The sequence below is a fragment of the Zea mays genome, chromosome 1, assembly GCF_902167145.1.
Source record: "Zea mays cultivar B73 chromosome 1, Zm-B73-REFERENCE-NAM-5.0, whole genome shotgun sequence".
Taxonomy (NCBI): Eukaryota; Viridiplantae; Streptophyta; class Magnoliopsida; order Poales; family Poaceae; genus Zea; species Zea mays.
This window is the reverse complement of record NC_050096.1, coordinates 28,847,788-28,865,448: the sequence shown is the minus strand read 5'-3', so window position 1 is coordinate 28,865,448 and position 17,661 is coordinate 28,847,788. Positions and strand designations below refer to the sequence as shown.

At 47.1% G+C, this 17,661-nt stretch overlaps 1 protein-coding gene across 1 annotated transcript; it reads right to left on the bottom strand.

Annotated features, from left to right (window-relative positions):
- Positions 1 to 2,008: 2,008 nt before the first annotated feature.
- On the bottom strand, positions 2,009 to 3,712 carry aos2 (allene-oxide synthase2). Its single transcript, NM_001152442.2, has one exon. The coding sequence runs from the start codon at positions 3,622 to 3,624 to the stop codon at positions 2,176 to 2,178; it is 1,449 nt and encodes a 482-aa protein (NP_001145914.2). The 5' UTR covers positions 3,625 to 3,712; the 3' UTR covers positions 2,009 to 2,175.
- Positions 3,713 to 17,661: the final 13,949 nt, after the last annotated feature.

Genomic DNA, 17,661 nt, shown 5'->3' with positions numbered 1-17,661 from the left:
AACGGGGTGAATAGTGTTGGTTTCCTGTCAGAACGATCAGTAAAGGGGCGAAGTGACTGCGGTCATTTCGACCTTGCCAACCGAGGCGCGCGTGTCAGGATAAGGTGTCAGGTGATCCCCGCATTAAATGCGCATGCGATACGGTCGGTGGTAAGGCGATTTGGTCGAGGTTGCTATACGACAAAGTCTACCCGAGCTTGGCCTCGGGCGAGCCGGGGGTGCGCCCACTGCCTGAGGAGGCCCTCGGGCGAGGCGTGAATCCGTCTGGGACTACTATTCTTGCCCAAGGCTGGGCTCGGGCGAGACGAGATCGCGTCCCTTGGTAGATGAGGCTTTAACTTTGAGTTGTGCTTACCAGTCTTTACGGTCTGTGTTGAAGATGTTTTCCAGCCATGCTTAGGAGTATTGGGGGTACCCCTAATTATGGTACCCGACAATAGCTAACCTGTTGGTAACTTATGTACAAACATTTTCTTTGAAGTACCCAACAATGAGATCATCTTGGAAGATGATACTGGAAACTATCATGTGGTAAGATGTTGTGTTGCTATAGTTAACCAGGACCTTTGACTGAGTGGAAAAGTTTCTCATCAACGTGCCAGGCATGTCCTTCGATTAAGATGGTACTAACGATTCGTTGAATTCAACTTACATCATGCATGATTTGAAAGTGAACCTTCAAATCATGCACTTTAGGAAAAGATTGAAAATCAAGATGGTCTCACGTTAGTTTCAGAGTATGGTATCTTTCATCAGGGATAACAAATATCAGCAAAACTAAAGAAAGATTGGCAACAATTTGATGCCTTTCTCTGAGTATCCATTTTCCCATCAATTAGTATTGGATAAAAACTCTGCTAAAATTAGAATATATCTAGCTTTTGTATATATGCCGATCAGAACTTTTAGAAAATTTTAGAACTTTCATGTGCCAGTTTATTGTAGAGTAAGCTTCACCAAAGTGTCTCATAGCATGAGTGGTCGCAAGAGCATAGCCTTAAATGTGTCCCTCATCAAACTGCCCGAGTTGTAGTTGTAGAGGACTAGGCAATCACATTACCTGGTCTTTTACAATAAATGTCGTTCATAATAATAATAGGGAGAAGATGGATGGTCCATCAAATGGTCTCTCTATTGTAGGCTACATGAGACCTGCTTTCATACAGTGTTGATTATTCATTTGACTGGAAAGGTACTCCAGTAGCAATATTGGATAAGAATAAAATTCTTTCCTTCTCTCAAACTTACACATCAATCCAATGCCTTTTTGGATGTGGTAAATGAAACCGATGAGTACAATAAAGAAACTCCACGAGTTTCTGGAACCAATCACCTCATTGGAATTTGGTGGCCGGTGGCAGGTGGGAGTCTCAAATCTGAGACTGAGGGAGTCTTAGAGACTAGGGTTTACTTAATATCCAAATCGACCTGAACGAACAATTGCGAACCTCTTTAAATGATTTGTATGTTGCTGCAACGTACATTTATCTCCTCTTCTAACCATGTTTAATTAATATAAATGACATTGCCATCAAAGAGCCTACACACCCCATCAGGCTCAGCCTCGCCCTCAACTTCTGTGTCTTCAACTACGAGATCCTTAGCTCGCCAGACTACCGCTCGCCAAACAGGTACCCCCTCTTCTTCCCCTTGCTTTAATTTCTTCGCTAGCTACCACAGTGCTAACACGATGTTCAACAAACACTTTTATAGATAGATGGATCACATGAAAACTCGTGCTTTTATAGTAGTAGGGATTATGAATAAAAAGTCATCATCTTTAGACTATTTTTATGATATTCGTATAGTAGTATAATTTGATTTGTATTAGTTTAGTTATGTATTGATTGTTACCAAAGAATTTGTGTGATATTGATGTCAATAATAAATATGGTGTTCATTTTTATGTAATCATTGTGTACTAACATTTTGTCAAATATTTTATATGTCGTTGCAACGCACATGCACCTAACTAAAATTTATGTAGGGCTAAGCTAACAAATAGATTACAAAACATTTTCTCGTACAATATAATACATATTTATACATAAGTTGCAATACAAGAGCACTTACCTAGTATCTTATTAAAGGGACGAAACTAAGAAATGGGACCCTGTCACGTACTCACGTCCAAACATATATCCATCCGCAGCCAATGACGACACGCCGGGTGGTTCACTCGCTGCCCGGACCGGAGGTAGCTTTGGTGACGCTGGTGAAGACGACACTGCTGCCGAGCAGGTCCTTGCCGATGTCGGCGGTGAAGGTGTCGTAACGGAGGAAGAGCTCGACGAGGAAGAGCCTGCCAACGAGCACCACAAAGTTCTTGCCGGGGCACTGCTTGTTGTCGACGGTGGGGTTCTCGGTCTCGCGGCCGTTGGACCAGTAGACGTACTGCAGCAGCTTGCTGCCCTCCTCGCCGAGGAACCGGCCGGGCACGAACTCCTTGGCCGTGGCGCCGAACACGCGGGGGTCCTTGGTGGCGCACGGCTGGTAGCCGAACAGCATCTCGCCCTTCTTCACCTGGAACACGGCGTCGTGGCTCTGGACCTGCAGGTCTTTCTTGGCGTGGCCGTACTGGAACTTGACGGGCGGGTCCAGGCGCAGCGACTCCCACACGACCGACTTGGCCAGCTCCATCTTCTCCACCGCCGCGAGGGTGACCTTGCCGCCGGCCTCGGCCACGGCGCCTCGAATCTCAGCCACCAGCCGCTCGTGGAGCTTCTCGCCGGCGCTGGCGACGTTGGCCAGGATGCCCGGGAACAGCACCTTGAGGCCGCCGTAGCTGTTGAAGGTGGTGGCGAAGAGGAGGTTGTGGCAGGCCTCCTCGCGCGACAGGCCCAGGCCCTCGGCGGTGTCCAGCGCCTGCTTCGCCACCGTGGAGAAGTACTTGTACAGCGCCCCGTAGTCGCCCTTGACGAAGAAGGGCGGGAGGTGGAACGTGTGGAGCAGCGGCTCCTCGAGGACCATGGGGAGGCCGAGCGTGAGGAGCGGGTGGAGCTGCCAGATGAGCCACTTGGCCGCCTTGGTGGGCCCGCCCTTGCCGAGGTCCGTCGCCGAGGGGCGCACGCCGAAGTAGGCCTCGCCGATGAAGTCGAAGGAGGTGACGTCGTTGAGCTTGTTGAACTCGGCCTTGCCGCCCTCGGCGAGGTCCGACTCGACGGTGGCGAGCAGCGAGGAGAAGTTGGAGCGGAAGACGGGGATGACGTCGTCCTTGCGGGAGAGCAGGAGGGAGAAGAGCAGCTGCTTCACCTTGGCGTGGGTGGGCTCGGAGGGGTCGAGGTAGGCGCAGACGCGGTGGCCGCCGGTGAGGGAGGTGGAGGGCATGTAGGTGCCCGTGAACAGGTCCCTCTTCTCCACCTTGTCCATGTCGAAGAGGACGGGGAAGCTCTTGGCGTCCAGGACCGCCACCACCCGCGGGTCGCGCGCCATGAAGGGGCCCGGCGGGACGTTCATGCGCACCACGGTGGAGCCGTAGCGCTCGACGCGGGACTCGAAGTACTTGTCCTGGCCCTGGAAGTAGTAGAAGTCGAGGCGGTCGCGGACGGCGCCCACCAGCGGAAGGCCGTAGCTGCCCGGCACATCCCTGAGGGCGCTACTGAAACCACGAACGGAGGTCGCCATAGATGCTAAGCACTAGCTGCTTGGATGATTGCTCGTCTCGGCTTCACCAAGGTTTCAGGGTTTTCGAAGGACTGGAGGAGACGTTGAGTGCTTGTTGGGTAACGCAAGGGCGGGGCCGGTACAAATAAGCCCGGCGCGCGGGAGAGAGAGGGCCGTGACAACTTGGACCACGTGGTAGTGCTACGTGTGTTTCGCGTGCGCCGCGTGGCCTGTTGTGGGCTTGTGGCCCCATCATCAAGCAACAGTACTACGGGTAGCAGTACGGCCGGGGCAGCGGCCTTGGGAGTTGGGACGCGTCCATTTCCTCGCTTGGCGTTGTTCGTGCGATGGCCGTCCCCGTCCCCCGAGCAAGGGCGGGCACGAGCACGACGAGTGGGGTCCCGGAGTACGGTACGGGACAGGAGAAGTGAATTTCAACTAGTAGAAACAGCTTAGGTGCTTCCAGGCCAAAGTCTATCCCGAGATAAATAAACTTAACGCCCAACGAAAGGTCCTCGTCGACCTGCGATATAAACTACTCCTAGATTTGCATAGTTTGGGGACCAAGCAAGTGGGGGGAAATCATGCACAAGTTGACGTGATTTCTTATGTTCACCTGATGTCGGATCGTACTAATAGATAGTAACAGAACTGTTATAATTGGGCCATATGGTCTGAGATATTTGAGGGATCTCATGGGTGTTATTTGGCTGTTTCAATTTTCAGCCTCGCCTCTGCAGACAAGTAAAGGACGACCCACGTGCCGTTCTTGCACTTTCACCTGTACATGATGTTATTGTTTTTAACTGCTACTATTCAGCGAAAACAAATTTCATTGCAGCCCAACCGGTTCCTTGCAATTGCAGCTGTTTTCATTCGCATCAAGCGTACTATTCACGAAACATAGGCACCATGTCAAGTCAAGTGTGGATGCTGTTCGGCTGCCATGCTTCATAGGGATGATCGGACCCGCAGGGGACCAGGGTTCACCAAACCGGTTGCTCCCGATAACCGGCTAATCGCGATAAACTGGTGAAAACCGGCCAAAACCGATATCTCCTCAGTTTTGAATTTGAAACAGTTTGAGACTGATAAGAACTTGTTCGGTTATTCCCAATACACATGGATTGGATGGGATTGGAAAAAATTAAGAAGAAGTTTGAATTGTTTGGGATTCAAACACATCCAATCTCACTCAATCCACATGGATTGAGAGCTAACCGAACAAGGCCGATATGACCGATTAATCGGCTCCTGGCCTGATAAACCGATGGCATAGAAGCAGAAACTGAGTCATATGTATTTTTTTGCAAATAAAGTGCATTGAGGTCCCATAATTTGAACAAAAGATCACAAGTTCAATAACAACATTTAGCAGTTCAAATACATTACATGACATGGTTTCATAGTTCACAAACAACATCGAAGATACAGATACATGTTTCATAGTTCACAGTTGATCCTCCGTCGAAGATCATCCCCACGGGAGTGCATTACACTGATATTGGGCTTGTGCCATATTGTACTCCTCCGTTGATAGCAACATAACCTTGCTCACACATCAACTGTGCGGTTGTGCCTTGTACGCTGCCCAAGTCTGACCGATCCACGCAGAAGTCGTACTCCACGACTCCACAAACATTTGGTAGTACTCAGTGTCCTCCCATTCGTACACCCACCTCATTGGTTGTTGTGTCATCTCATCAACCGGTTAATTAACATAGGGAAGTAGGGGTGAAGACGAACCTTGTCTTTGATTGCTAGAATCGTGGTCCAATATGTTTGTTGTAGGCGTTGGTGTTTGATCCCTGTGTGAGTGATCCTATGCTCCTCAGGTGCGCCGTGATCTTGGCCTTGTGTAGTGTATTCGTACTAGGACTCGACTACATAGTTATGAAAACATGGTTAGATATCAATCACTAACTTATTGAGAATTAAATGTAATGGTACCTGTGAAATGTATCGGAGCCATCTAAGACCCACCAGCACCACCACCAGCATCATTAGAAGACGTCGTCGAACTGCTATCGACAGACTCTTGGTATTGTGGACTTTTATCACCACTATCGGTCTCATCATCGCTAGCCACCACTTTATTTCCTTTCTTGCTTGTTTTTTATAACACGAATTGCGCCTTTCGCTTACCAACGTGAGTGCCCCCCACATTCTTCTTTGTCCACTTAACCAATTTTTCTTTTGGAGTGCCTTCAGCCATGATGCTTGATGGTAACGATGTGTCACTCTCGGTGTCCTCCTCATCTAGCACTGGATCCATGTTTTAACGACTCATTTCGATCCACTGGGGGATTGGATTGTTTGCGTCATATAAGGACAACTCCATCTACTGTGAAAATGGATGCTCCTCCCCTTGCACACTTGTGAACCCAATTGCATCCTTTAGACGTAGCCTCAGGTTGTAGTTCACATACACAAGCTTATGGAGCTTCTGATGTGACAGCTGATTCCTCACCTTTGTTTGCACCAAAGCAAATGTGCTCCAGTTGCGCTCACAACCACTAGAGGAACAACATTGTGAAACCAATCTCAAAGCAAGATTTTGTAACGTCGGAGTGTCTGAACCAAACATGGCCCACCATGATGCTACAAAAAGTAGCACATTCACATAAAGTATAAAAGCCTCAATGTACTTACGAGTTGCGACAATGGGTAATTACTTACATGGCAAAGTGTTGTGATCGTACGCCATTTTTTAAGCCAAAGGTCTACCAAACTGTCCTTGCTTTCTTCTGTAGAAATCAACCTCCACAAGTGCTTGGGATGATGTACCCACATCAGCCATATACTCGAATGCTTGCTGAAGATCACTCATCACTGAAACACTAGTGCCATACGCATAGTGTGTCCGAGGGTTCAAAGCAGCAGCCTAGTTAGAGTCACACATGATAGGAACATTAAAAGAAATTGTGCTAACTATAGTACTTACCACCATTTTGTAGATCTGATTTGTAAGATCTGCCATTCTTTTTTGTATCACCTTCATGTACTTTTTGTACTCGCTCGGACGACCTTAGAACAAACTTTCATACTTGAAAGGGAAATGTGCCCTTGGGCCATTTCTAGTATGTTTTGGTGATTAAGTGCCCAACACATATTGAGTGAGTAATTATGTGCCAAATGATGAATGAAGTGCAAATCAACAAGAAGGTATGATTCTAGACTTAGTACATTGGTTTTTGTGTACTAATATATTTGTCTAAGTGCTAGAATCAGAGAAAAGAGAAAAAGGAAAGGACTTGGCTGAGCAGCCAAGACTCAGCGTAGTCTAGCACACCGGACTGTCTGGTGGTGCACCGGACAGTGTCCGGTGCGCCAGGCTGGCTTCTGGCGAACTGGCCACTCTCGGGATTTCGTCGGCGGTGTACGACTATAATTCACCGGACTGTCCGGTGAGCCGACGGCCGCCAGCGCAACGGTCGGCCGCCAAATCTGCAGGCGACGCGTGGCTCGCTCCAACGGTCGGCAGGAGGCACCGGGCAGTGTCCGGTGCGCCAACGGCTACAACTCTGCAACGGTTGGCTGTGCCATTTTAGGAAGGCGATCTGCACCGGACACTGAACAGTGCCTGTCCGCACCGGACTGTCCGGTGCGCCACCCGACAGAAGGCAAGAATTGCCTTCCCAGATTGCCTCCAACGGCTCCTAGCTGCCTTGGGGCTATAAAAGAGACCCCTAGGCGCATGGAGGAGTACACCAAGCATTCTTTGATCATCTCTAAGCACCAAGACTCCATTCTCGCGTATTCGATTCTTTGTGATAGTGACTTGAGCTCTATTTGAGTAGAGAACTCCACGCATTGTGTTGTGAGCTCAAGTTGTGGCTTGTGTGCGTGATTGTGCTCGTGCTTTGAGTCTTGTGTGTTGCTCTCCCCTCCCTTACTTCTGTGCTTCCTTGTGATCATCAATTGTAAGGGCGAGAGGCTCCAAGTTGTGGAGATTCCTCGCGAACGGGAGATAGTAAAAGAAAGGAAAACACCGTGATATTCAAGTTGATCATTGGATCACTTGAAAGGGGATAAGTGCGACCCTCGTCCAGTGGGACGCCACAACGTGGAGTAGGCAAGTGTTATACTTGACCGAACCACGAGATAAATCATCGTGTCTCTTGTGCTTGTTTTCTTCGTGACCATTGTGTTTCACAAGAGCTTTGCCTTTAGCCACTTGATTCTATTGAGCTAACACTTAACCAAGTTTCGTGGCTACAAGTATTTGATTTTTACAGGATCACCTATTCACCCCCCTCTAGGTGCTCTCAATTGGTATCGGAGCCGTTCTCTTCACGCAAGGGACTAATCGCCCGAAGAGATGGATCCTAAGGGAAATGGGATGGTGGTCAACGACAAGACAAAGGAGTCCATCATCAATGAGCCAAGAGATGATAAGCCCTCGGACTCTGGCTTGAGTCATAAGAAAAGATACGGGAAGAAGATGAGGCGCATCAAGAAGATCGTCTACTACGACATCGATGAGTCTTCCTCTTCCCCAAGAGACGACGACGACGAGAAAAAGAAATCTGTTAACTCAAACTTTTCTTTTGATTATTCTCGTATTCCGTTTAACTCCAATGCTCATTTACTTTCAATTCCACTTGGGAAACCTCCGCACTTTGATGGAGAAGACTACTCATTTTGGAGTCACAAAATGCGTAGTCACCTATTCTCTCTCCACCCAAGTATTTGGGAGATTGTTGAAAACGGAATGCTTTTTGATAGTACTGATAACCCCGTTTTCATTAATGAGCAAATCCATAAAAATGCACAAGCTACCACTGTTTTGCTAGCATCCTTGTGCAGGGACGAGTACCACAAGGTGAGCGGCTTGGATAACGCCAAGCAAATTTGGGACACCCTCAAGATCTCTCATGAGGGGAACGACGCCACCAAGATCACCAAGATGGAGTTGGTGGAAGGCGAACTGGGAAGGTTCGCAATGATCAGGGGAGAGGAGCCAACGCAAACGTACAACAGGCTCAAGACCCTGGTCAACAAAATCAGGAGCTATGGAAGCACGAGATGGACGGACCACGACGTCGTCTGACTTATGCTCAGGTCCTTCACTGTTCTTGATCCTCATCTTGTGAACTCAATCTGTGAGAATCCTAGGTACACAAAGATGACGCCCGAAGAAATACTCGGAAAGTTTGTAAGCGGGCGTATGACGATCAAGGAAGCAAGATACGCTGATGAGGCATTGAATGGCCCAATGCCCATCTACGAGCCTCAAACTGTTGCTCTCAAAGCAACAAGCAGCAGGGAGGCGCTACTGAAAGGGAAATGTGCCCTTGGGTCATTTCTAAGTATTTTGGTGATTAAGTGTCCAACATAAGGGCCTAAGTGTTAAATTGTGCCAAGGACTCAAGAAGTGAAAATCAAGATTAAAGGTATGTTTCTAGACTTAGTACATTGTTTTGAAGACTAATGTATTGTGTCTAAGTGCTAGAAACAGGAAAAGACCAATTTGGAAAAGACTTGGCTGAGCAGCCAAGACTCTGCGCAGTCTGGATGCACCGGACTGTCCGGTGGTGCACCGGACAGTGTCCGGTGCGCCAAGCTGGCTCTGGTGACCTGGCTGCTCTCGGGTTTCGTCGGTGGCGTATGGCTATAAATCATCAGACTGTCCGGTGGTGCACCGGACTGTCCGGTGAGCCAACAGTCGGCCGGGCCAACGGTCGGCCGAGTAATGCGCACGCGACGCGTGGCAGAGCCAACAGTCAGAAGGGGGCACCGGACTGTCCGGTGTGCACCGGACAGTGTCCGGTGCGCCAACAGCTCTGAATCTCCAACGGTCGGCTTCGCCAAAGAAGGAAAGAAATCCGCACCGAACACTGTCTGGTGCGCCAGGCGACAGAAGGCAAAAATTGCCTTCCTGGAATGCTCTCAACGGCTCCTAGCTGCCTTGGAGCTATAAAAGGGACCCCTAGGCGCATGGAGAAGCACACCAAGCATTCTCTAAACATTCCTAAGCACCAAGACTCCAATTCCGCGCATTGGAATCTTTGTGATAGCAACAAGAGCTCCATTTGAGTAGAGAACTCTTTGGGTTGTGTTGTGAGCTCGAGTTGTGACTTGTGTGCGTGTTTGTGCTCTGATTTTGTGTCTTGTGTGCGTTGCTCATCCCATCCTTACTTCCGTGCTTCTTTGTGAACATCATATTGTAAGGGCGAGAGGCTCCAAGTTGTGGAGATTCCTCGCAAGCGGGATATAGTAAAGTGAAAGCAAAACACCGTGGTATTCAAGTGGGTCTTTGGACCGCTTGAAAGGGGTTGAGTGCAACCCTCGTCCGTTGGAACGCCACAACGTGGAGTAGGCAAGTGTTGGACTTGGCCGAACCACGGGATAAACCACTGTGCCATCTCTGTGTTGATCTCCTTGTGGTTATTGTGTTTTGCAAGAACTCCTCTCTAGCCACTTGGCTTTATTGTGCTAACGCCTAATCAAGTTTTGTGGGATTAAGTTTCAAGTTTTTACAGGATCACCTATTCACCCCCCCTCTAGGTGCTCTTAATTGGTATCGGAGCCGTTCTCTTCAAGAAAGGGACTAATCGCCCGAAGAGATGGATCCTAAGGGCAAGGGGATGGTGGTCAATGATAAGGAGGAGTCCTTCGTCAATGATCCAAAGGATGACAAGCCTACTGACTCAGGCTCGGGCCACAAAAGAAAAGACAGGACGAAGAAGAAAACAAGGCGCATCAAGGAGATAGTCTACTACGACAGCGACGAATCTTCCTCTTCCCAAAAGGACGACGACAACGACTACGAGAAAAAGAAGACAATTAATTCAAACTTTTCCTTTGATTATTCTCGTATTCCGCAAAGTTCCAATGCTCATTTGCTTTCCATTCCCCTCGGAAAACCCCCCACTTTGATGGAGAGGACTACGGATTTTGGAGTCACAAAATGCGTAGCCACTTGTTCTCTCTCCATCCAAGTATATAGGAGATAGTAGAAAATGGAATGCACTTTGATAGTACGGATAGTCCCATGTTCATTAATGAGCAAATTCACAAAAATGCACAAGCTACTACTGTTCTTCTAGCTTCATTGTGCAGGGATGAATACCATAAGGTGAGCGGCTTGGATAACGCCAAGCAGATTTGTGACACCCTCAAAATCTCACATGAGGGGAACGATGTCACCATGCTCACCAAGATGGAGTTGGTGGAGGGCGAACTTGGGAGATTCGCAATGATCAGGGGTGAGGAGCCAACCCAAACGTACAACCGGCTCAAGACCCTCGTCAACAAAATAAGGAGCTATGGAAGCACGTGATGGACGGACCACGACGTCGTCCGCCTAATGCTAAGGTCTTTTACTGTCCTTGATCCACATCTTGTGAACAATATTCGTGAGAATCCTAGGTACACCAAGATGACGCCCGAGGAGATACTTGGAAAGTTTGTAAGCGGGCGGATGATGATCAAGGAGGCAAGATACGTTGACGATGTGTTGAACGGCCCAATCCATGAGCCTCAAACCGTTGCTCTCAAAGCAACGAGGAGCAAGGAAGTGTTACCTAGCAAGGTGGCACAAGTTGAGGCGGCAGGACTCAATGAGGAAGAGATGGCCCTCATCATTAAGCGTTTCAAGACGGCGCTAAGGGGTCGCAAGGAGCATCCCAACAAGACCAAGACGAAGGGGAAGCGCTCATGCTTCAAATGTGGTAAGATTGGTCATTTTATCGCTAATTGTCCCGATAATGATAGTGACTAGGAACAAGGGAACAAGAGGGAAAAGAAGAAGGCTTACAAGAAGGCTAAGGGCGAGGCACACCTTGGAAAGGAGTGGGACTCGGATTGTTTGTCGTCCGACTCCGACAACAAAGGACTCGCCGCCACCGCCTTCAACAAATCGGCCCTCTTCTCCAACGAGCATCACACCTGCCTCATGGCAAGGGAAAAGAAGGTAAGCACTCATAATACTAGTACTTACGCTTCCTCAAGTGATGAAGAATCTAGCGATAATGAAGTAGACTATTCATGTTTATTCAAGGGCTTAGATAGAACTAAGGTTGATAAGATTAATGAATTAATTGATGCATTGAATGATAAGAATAGGTTATTAGAAAAGCAAGAGGATCTTTTGTATGAAGAACATGATAAGTTTGTAGAAGCACAAAAATCCCTTGCTTTAGAAATTAAAAGGAATGAAATGCTTTCTTGTGAATTGTCTACATGCCATGACTCTATTTCTAGCTTAAAGAGCATAAATGATGATTTGAATGCTAAGTTAGAAATAGCTAATAAATCAACATCTTGTGTAGAACATGTTGCAATTTGCAATAGGTGTAAAGATTTTAATGTTGATGCTTGTAGTGAACATCTAGTTTCAATTTCTAATTTGAATGATGAAGTGGCTAGTCTTAATGCCCAACTTAAGACTAGCAAGAGTGAATTTGACAAACTAAAATTTGCAAGGGATGCCTACACGATTGGTAGACACCCCTCAATTAAGGATGGTCTTGGCTTCAAGAGGGAAGTCAAGAACTTAACAAGCCATAAGGCTCCCATCTCCACCAGGGAGAAAGGGAAGACCCCTATGGCTAATAGTGCTCAAAAGAATCATGCATTTATTTATGATAGGAAATTCTCTAGAAATGTTCATCATGATAGGAGTTGTAATGCTTATGATTCAAATGCAATGTTTGCTTCAAGTTCTTCCTATGTGCATAGTAGAGATATGCCAAGGAGAAATGTCATTCATCATATGCCTAGGAGAAATGTTGCTCATGTTACTAGGAAAATTAATGAACCTTCTACAATTTATCATGCTTGCAATGCTTCTTTTGCAATTTGTAGAAAGGATAGAAAGGTGATTGCCAGGAAATTAGGGGCAAAATGCAAGGGAGATAAAACTTGCATTTGGGTCCCTAAGGATATTGTCACCAACCTTGTAGGACCCAACAAGAGTTGGGTACCTAAGACCCAAGCCTAAATTTGCCTTGCAGGTTTATGCATCCGGGGGATCAAGCTGGATTATCGACAGCGGATGCACAAACCACATGACGGGGGAGAAGAAGATGTTCACCTCCTACGTCAAGAACAAAGATTCCCAAGACTCAATCATATTCGGTGACGGGAATCAAGGCAAGGTGAAAGGGTTAGGAAAAATAGCTATTTCATCCGAGCACTCTATTTCCAATGTGTTCTTAGTTGAGTCGCTTGGATATAACTTGTTGTCTGTGAGTCAGCTTTGTAATATGGGATATAACTGCTTATTCACAAATGTACATGTGTCTGTCTTTAGAAGGAGTGATGGTTCATTAGCTTTTAAGGGTGTATTAGACGGCAAACTCTATTTAGTTGATTTTGCAAAAGAGGAGGCCGGTCTAGATGCATGCTTAATCGCTAAGACTAGCATGGGCTGGCTGTGGCATCGCCACTTAGCACATGTGGGGATGAAGAACCTTCACAAACTTCTAAAGGGAGAACATGTGATAGGTCTAACAAATGTTACTTTCGAAAAAGATAGACCTTGTGCAGCTTGTCAAGCAGGGAAACAGGTGGGAAGCTCTCATCATACCAAAAATGTGATGACCACATCAAGACCTTTGGATTTGCTTCATATGGACCTCTTCGGACCCGTCGCCTATCTAAGTATAGGAGGAAGTAAGTATGGTCTTGTTATAGTTGATGATTTTTCCCGCTTCACTTGGGTATTCTTTTTGCAGGATAAATCTGAAACCCAAGGGACCCTCAAGCGCTTCCTAAGAAGAGCTCAAAATGAGTTTGAGCTCAAGGTGAAGAAGATAAGGAGCGACAACGGGTCCGAGTTCAAGAACCTTCAAGTGGAGGAGTACCTTGAGGAGGAAGGAATCAAGCACGAGTTCTCCGCTCCCTACACACCACAGCAAAATGGTGTGGTAGAAAGGAAGAACAGGACACTTATAGACATGGCAAGGACAATGCTTGGAGAGTTCAAGACGCCCGAGCGATTTTGGTCGGAAGCCGTGAACACGGCTTGCCACACCATCAACCGGGTCTACCTTCATCACCTCCTCAAGAAGATGTCATATGAGCTTCTAACCGGTAACAAACCCAATGTGTCTTACTTTCGTGTATTTGGGAGCAAATGTTATATTCTTGTGAAGAAAGGTAGAAATTCTAAGTTTGCTCCCAAAGCTGTAGAAGGGTTTTTGTTAGGTTATGACTCAAATACAAAGGCATATAGGGTCTTCAACAAATCATCGGGGTTGGTTGAAGTCTCTAGCGACGTTGTATTTGATGAGACTAATGGCTCTCCAAGAGAGCAAGTTGTTGATCTTGATGATGTAGATGAAGAAGATATTCCAACGGCCGCAATACTCACCATGGCGATTGGAGAAGTGCGGCCAAAGGAACAAAAAGGAGCAAGATCAACCTTCTTCCTCAACAATGGTGCATCCCCCAACTCAAGACGATGAACAGGTTCATCAAGAGGAGGCATGTGATCAAGGGGGAGCACAGGATGTCCAAGTGGAAGAGGAAGAAGCACCCCAGGACCCTCCAACTCAAGTTCGAGCGATGATTCAAAGGAATCATCCCTCTCGACCAAATTTTGGGTGACATTAGCAAGGAGTAACTACTCGTTCTAGATTAGTTAATTTTTGTGAGCATTACTCCTTTGTCTCTTCTATTGAGCCTTTCAGGGTAGAAGAGGCCTTGCTAGATCCGGACTGGGTGTTGGCCATGCAGGAAGAGCTCAATAACTTCAAAAGAAATGAAGTCTGGACACTGGTGCCTCGTCCCAAGCAAAATGTTGTGGGAACCAAGTGGGTGTTCCGCAACAAACAAGACGTGCACGGGGTGGTGACGAGGAACAAGGCTCGACTTGTGGCAAAAGGTTATGCCCAAGTCGCAGGTTTGGACTTTGAGGAGACTTTTGCTCCTGTGGCTAGGCTAGAGTCCATTCGTATTTTGCTAGCATATGCCGCTCACCATTCTTTCAGGTTGTTTCAAATGGATGTAAAGAGCGCTTTCCTCAACGGGCCAATCAAGGAGGAGGTGTACGTGGAGCAACCCCCTGGCTTCGAGGATGAATGGTACCCCAACCACGTGTGTAAGCTCTCTAAGACGCTCTATGGACTTAAGCAAGCCCCAAGAGCATGGTATGAATGCCTTAGAGACTTTTTAATTGCTAATGCTTTCAAGGTTGGGAAAGCCAATCCAACTTTATTCACTAAGACTTGTGACGGTGACTTATTTGTGCGCCAAATTTATGTCGATGACATAATATTTGGTTCTACTAACCAAAAGTCTTGTGAAGAGTTTAGCAGGGTGATGACTCAAAAATTCGAGATGTCGATGATGGGCGAGTTGAACTACTTTCTTGGGTTCCAAGTGAAGCAACTCAAGGACGACACCTTCATCTCCCAAACGAAGTACACGCAAGACTTGCTAAAGCGGTTTGGGATGAAGGACGCCAAGCCCGCAAAGACTCCGATGGGAACTGACAGACAAGTCGACCTCAACAAAGGAGGTAAGTCCGTTGATCAAAAAGCATACCGGTCCATGATAGGTTCTTTGTTTTATTTATGTGCTAGTAGACCAGATATTATGCTTAGTGTTTGCATGTGTGCTAGATTTCAATCCGATCCAAGGGAGTGTCACTTAGTGGCCGTGAAGCGAATTCTTAGATATTTAGTCGCTACGTCTTGCTTCGGCATCTGGTATCCAAAGGGGTCTACCTTTGACTTAATTGGATATTCAGACTCCGATTATGCTGGATGTAAGGTCGATAGGAAGAGTACATCGGGGACGTGCCAATTCTTAGGAAGGTCCCTGGTGTCGTGGTTCTAAGAAACAAACTTCTGTTGCCCTATCCACCGCTGAGGCCGAGTATGTTGCCGCAGGACAGTGTTGCGCGCAACTACTTTGGATGAGGCAAACCCTCAGGGACTTTGGCTACAATCTGAGCAAAGTCCCACTCCTATGTGATAATGAGAGTGCTATCCGCATGGCGGATAATCCTGTTGAACACAGCCGCACAAAGCACATAGACATCCGGCATCACTTTTTGAGAGACCACCAGCAAAAGGGAGATATCGAAGTGTTCTATGTTAGCACCGAGAACCAGCTAGCCGATATCTTTACCAAGCCTCTAGATGAGTCGACCTTTTGCAGGCTGCGTAGTGAGCTAAATGTCTTAGATTCGTGTAACTTGGATTGATTTATAGCATACATGTGTTTTATGCCTTGATCATGTTCCTTATGCATTTTGTTGTTTATGTATGGTGCTCAAGTTGTACAAGCACTCCCCAGACCTCATAAGGCCATTTGCAAGTAATGCACATATTTAGGGGGAGTTGTGTTACAACTTGACCCTTTGAGACTAACCGTGTGCTTGAGTTTTCTAAATTTAGTCTCAAAGGAGGATTGAAATGGAAAAGGTGGACTTGGACCATGCAAGACTTCCACTGCACTCCGATGAAAGGGTAACTTATTCCAAGTTCATCTCCGTGCTCTTATTGCCTTTTTACTCTTAATTGAAGATTTTGGTGAGGCAATGGGGTTCAAGGGCCAAGGTTGATCCCGTTTTGGTGCTTGATGCCAAAGGGGGACAAAATAAGGCCAAAGCAATAAATGGATCAGCTACCACTTGAGAATTTTGAAAATAGTAGAGTTAGGATTTTTGATTTGTCAAAATTCTAAATGTCTCTTTTTGTCAAAAGTTGATCTCTTGTGGGGAGAATATTTGATTATGGGAAAAGGGGGAGTTTTTGAAATCTTTGATCAATTTCGCTTTGAACAACTCTCTTTATGTCTCAACAAGTGCATTTGACTTAGAGATAGGAAATTGAGGTTGATTTGTAAAAACAAACCAAGTGGTGGCAAAGAATGATCCAAATATGCCAAATTTGAATCAAAACAAATTTGTGTTCTCATTTGCATTGATGTTGCACTTCTTTTAGTTGCTTTTTGTTGTGTTGGCATAAATCACCAAAAAAGGGGAGATTGAAAGGGAAATGTGCCCTTGGGTCATTTCTAAGTATTTTGGTGATTAAGTGTCCAACATAAGTGCCTAAGTGTTAAATTGTGCCAAAGACTCAAGAAGTGCAAATCAAGATTAAAGGTATGTTTCTAGACTTAGTACATTGTTTTGAAGACTAATGTATTGTGTCTAAGTGCTAGAAACAGGAAAAGACCAATTTGGAAAAGACTTGGCTGAGCAGCCAAGACTCTGCGCAGTCTGGGTGCATCGGACAGTGTCCGGTGGTGCACCGGACAGTGTCCGGTGCGCCAGGCTGGCTCTGGTGAACTGGCTGCTCTCGGGTTTCGTCGGCGGCGTACGACTATAAATCACTGGACTGTCCGGTGGTGCACCGGACTGTCCGGTGAGCCAACAGTCGGCCGGGCCAACGGTCGGCCGCGTAATCTGCGCGCGACGCGTGGCAGAGCCAACGGTCAGAAGGGGGCACCAGACTATTCGGTGTGCACCGGACAGTGTCCAGTGCGCCAACGGCTCTGAATCTCCAACGGCCGGCTTCGCCAAAGAAGTAAAGAAATCCGCACCGGACAGTGTCCGGTGGTGCACCGGACTGTCCGGTGCGCCAGGCGACAGAAGGCAAAAATTGCCTTCCTGGAATGCTCTCAACGGCTCCTAGCCGCTTTGGGGCTATAAAAGGGACCCCTAGGCGCATGGAGAAGCACACCAAGAATTCTCTAAACATTCCTAAGCACCAAGACTCCAATTCCGTGCATTCGATTCTTTGTGATAGCAACTAGAGCTCCATTTGAGTAGAGAACTCTTTGGGTTGTGTTGTGAGCTCGAGTTGTGACTTGTGTGCGTGTTTGTGCTCTGATTTTGTGTCTTGTGTGCGTTGCTCATCCCATCCTTACTTCCGTGCTTCTTTGTGAACATCATATTGTAAGGGCGAGAGGCTCCAAGTTGTGGAGATTCCTCGCAAGCGGGATATAGTAAAGTGAAAGCAAAACACTGTGGTATTCAAGTGGGTCTTTGGACTGCTTGAAAGGGGTTGAGTGCAACCCTCGTCCATTGGGACGCCACAACGTGGAGTAGGCAAGTGTTGGACTTGGCCGAACCATGGGATAAACCACTATGCCATC

Excerpts from the sequence above, each read along its gene's own strand:
- aos2 (NM_001152442.2), bottom strand. The coding sequence starts at position 3,624 with ATGGCGACCTCCGTTCGTGGTTTCAGTAGCGCCCTCAGGGATGTGCCG.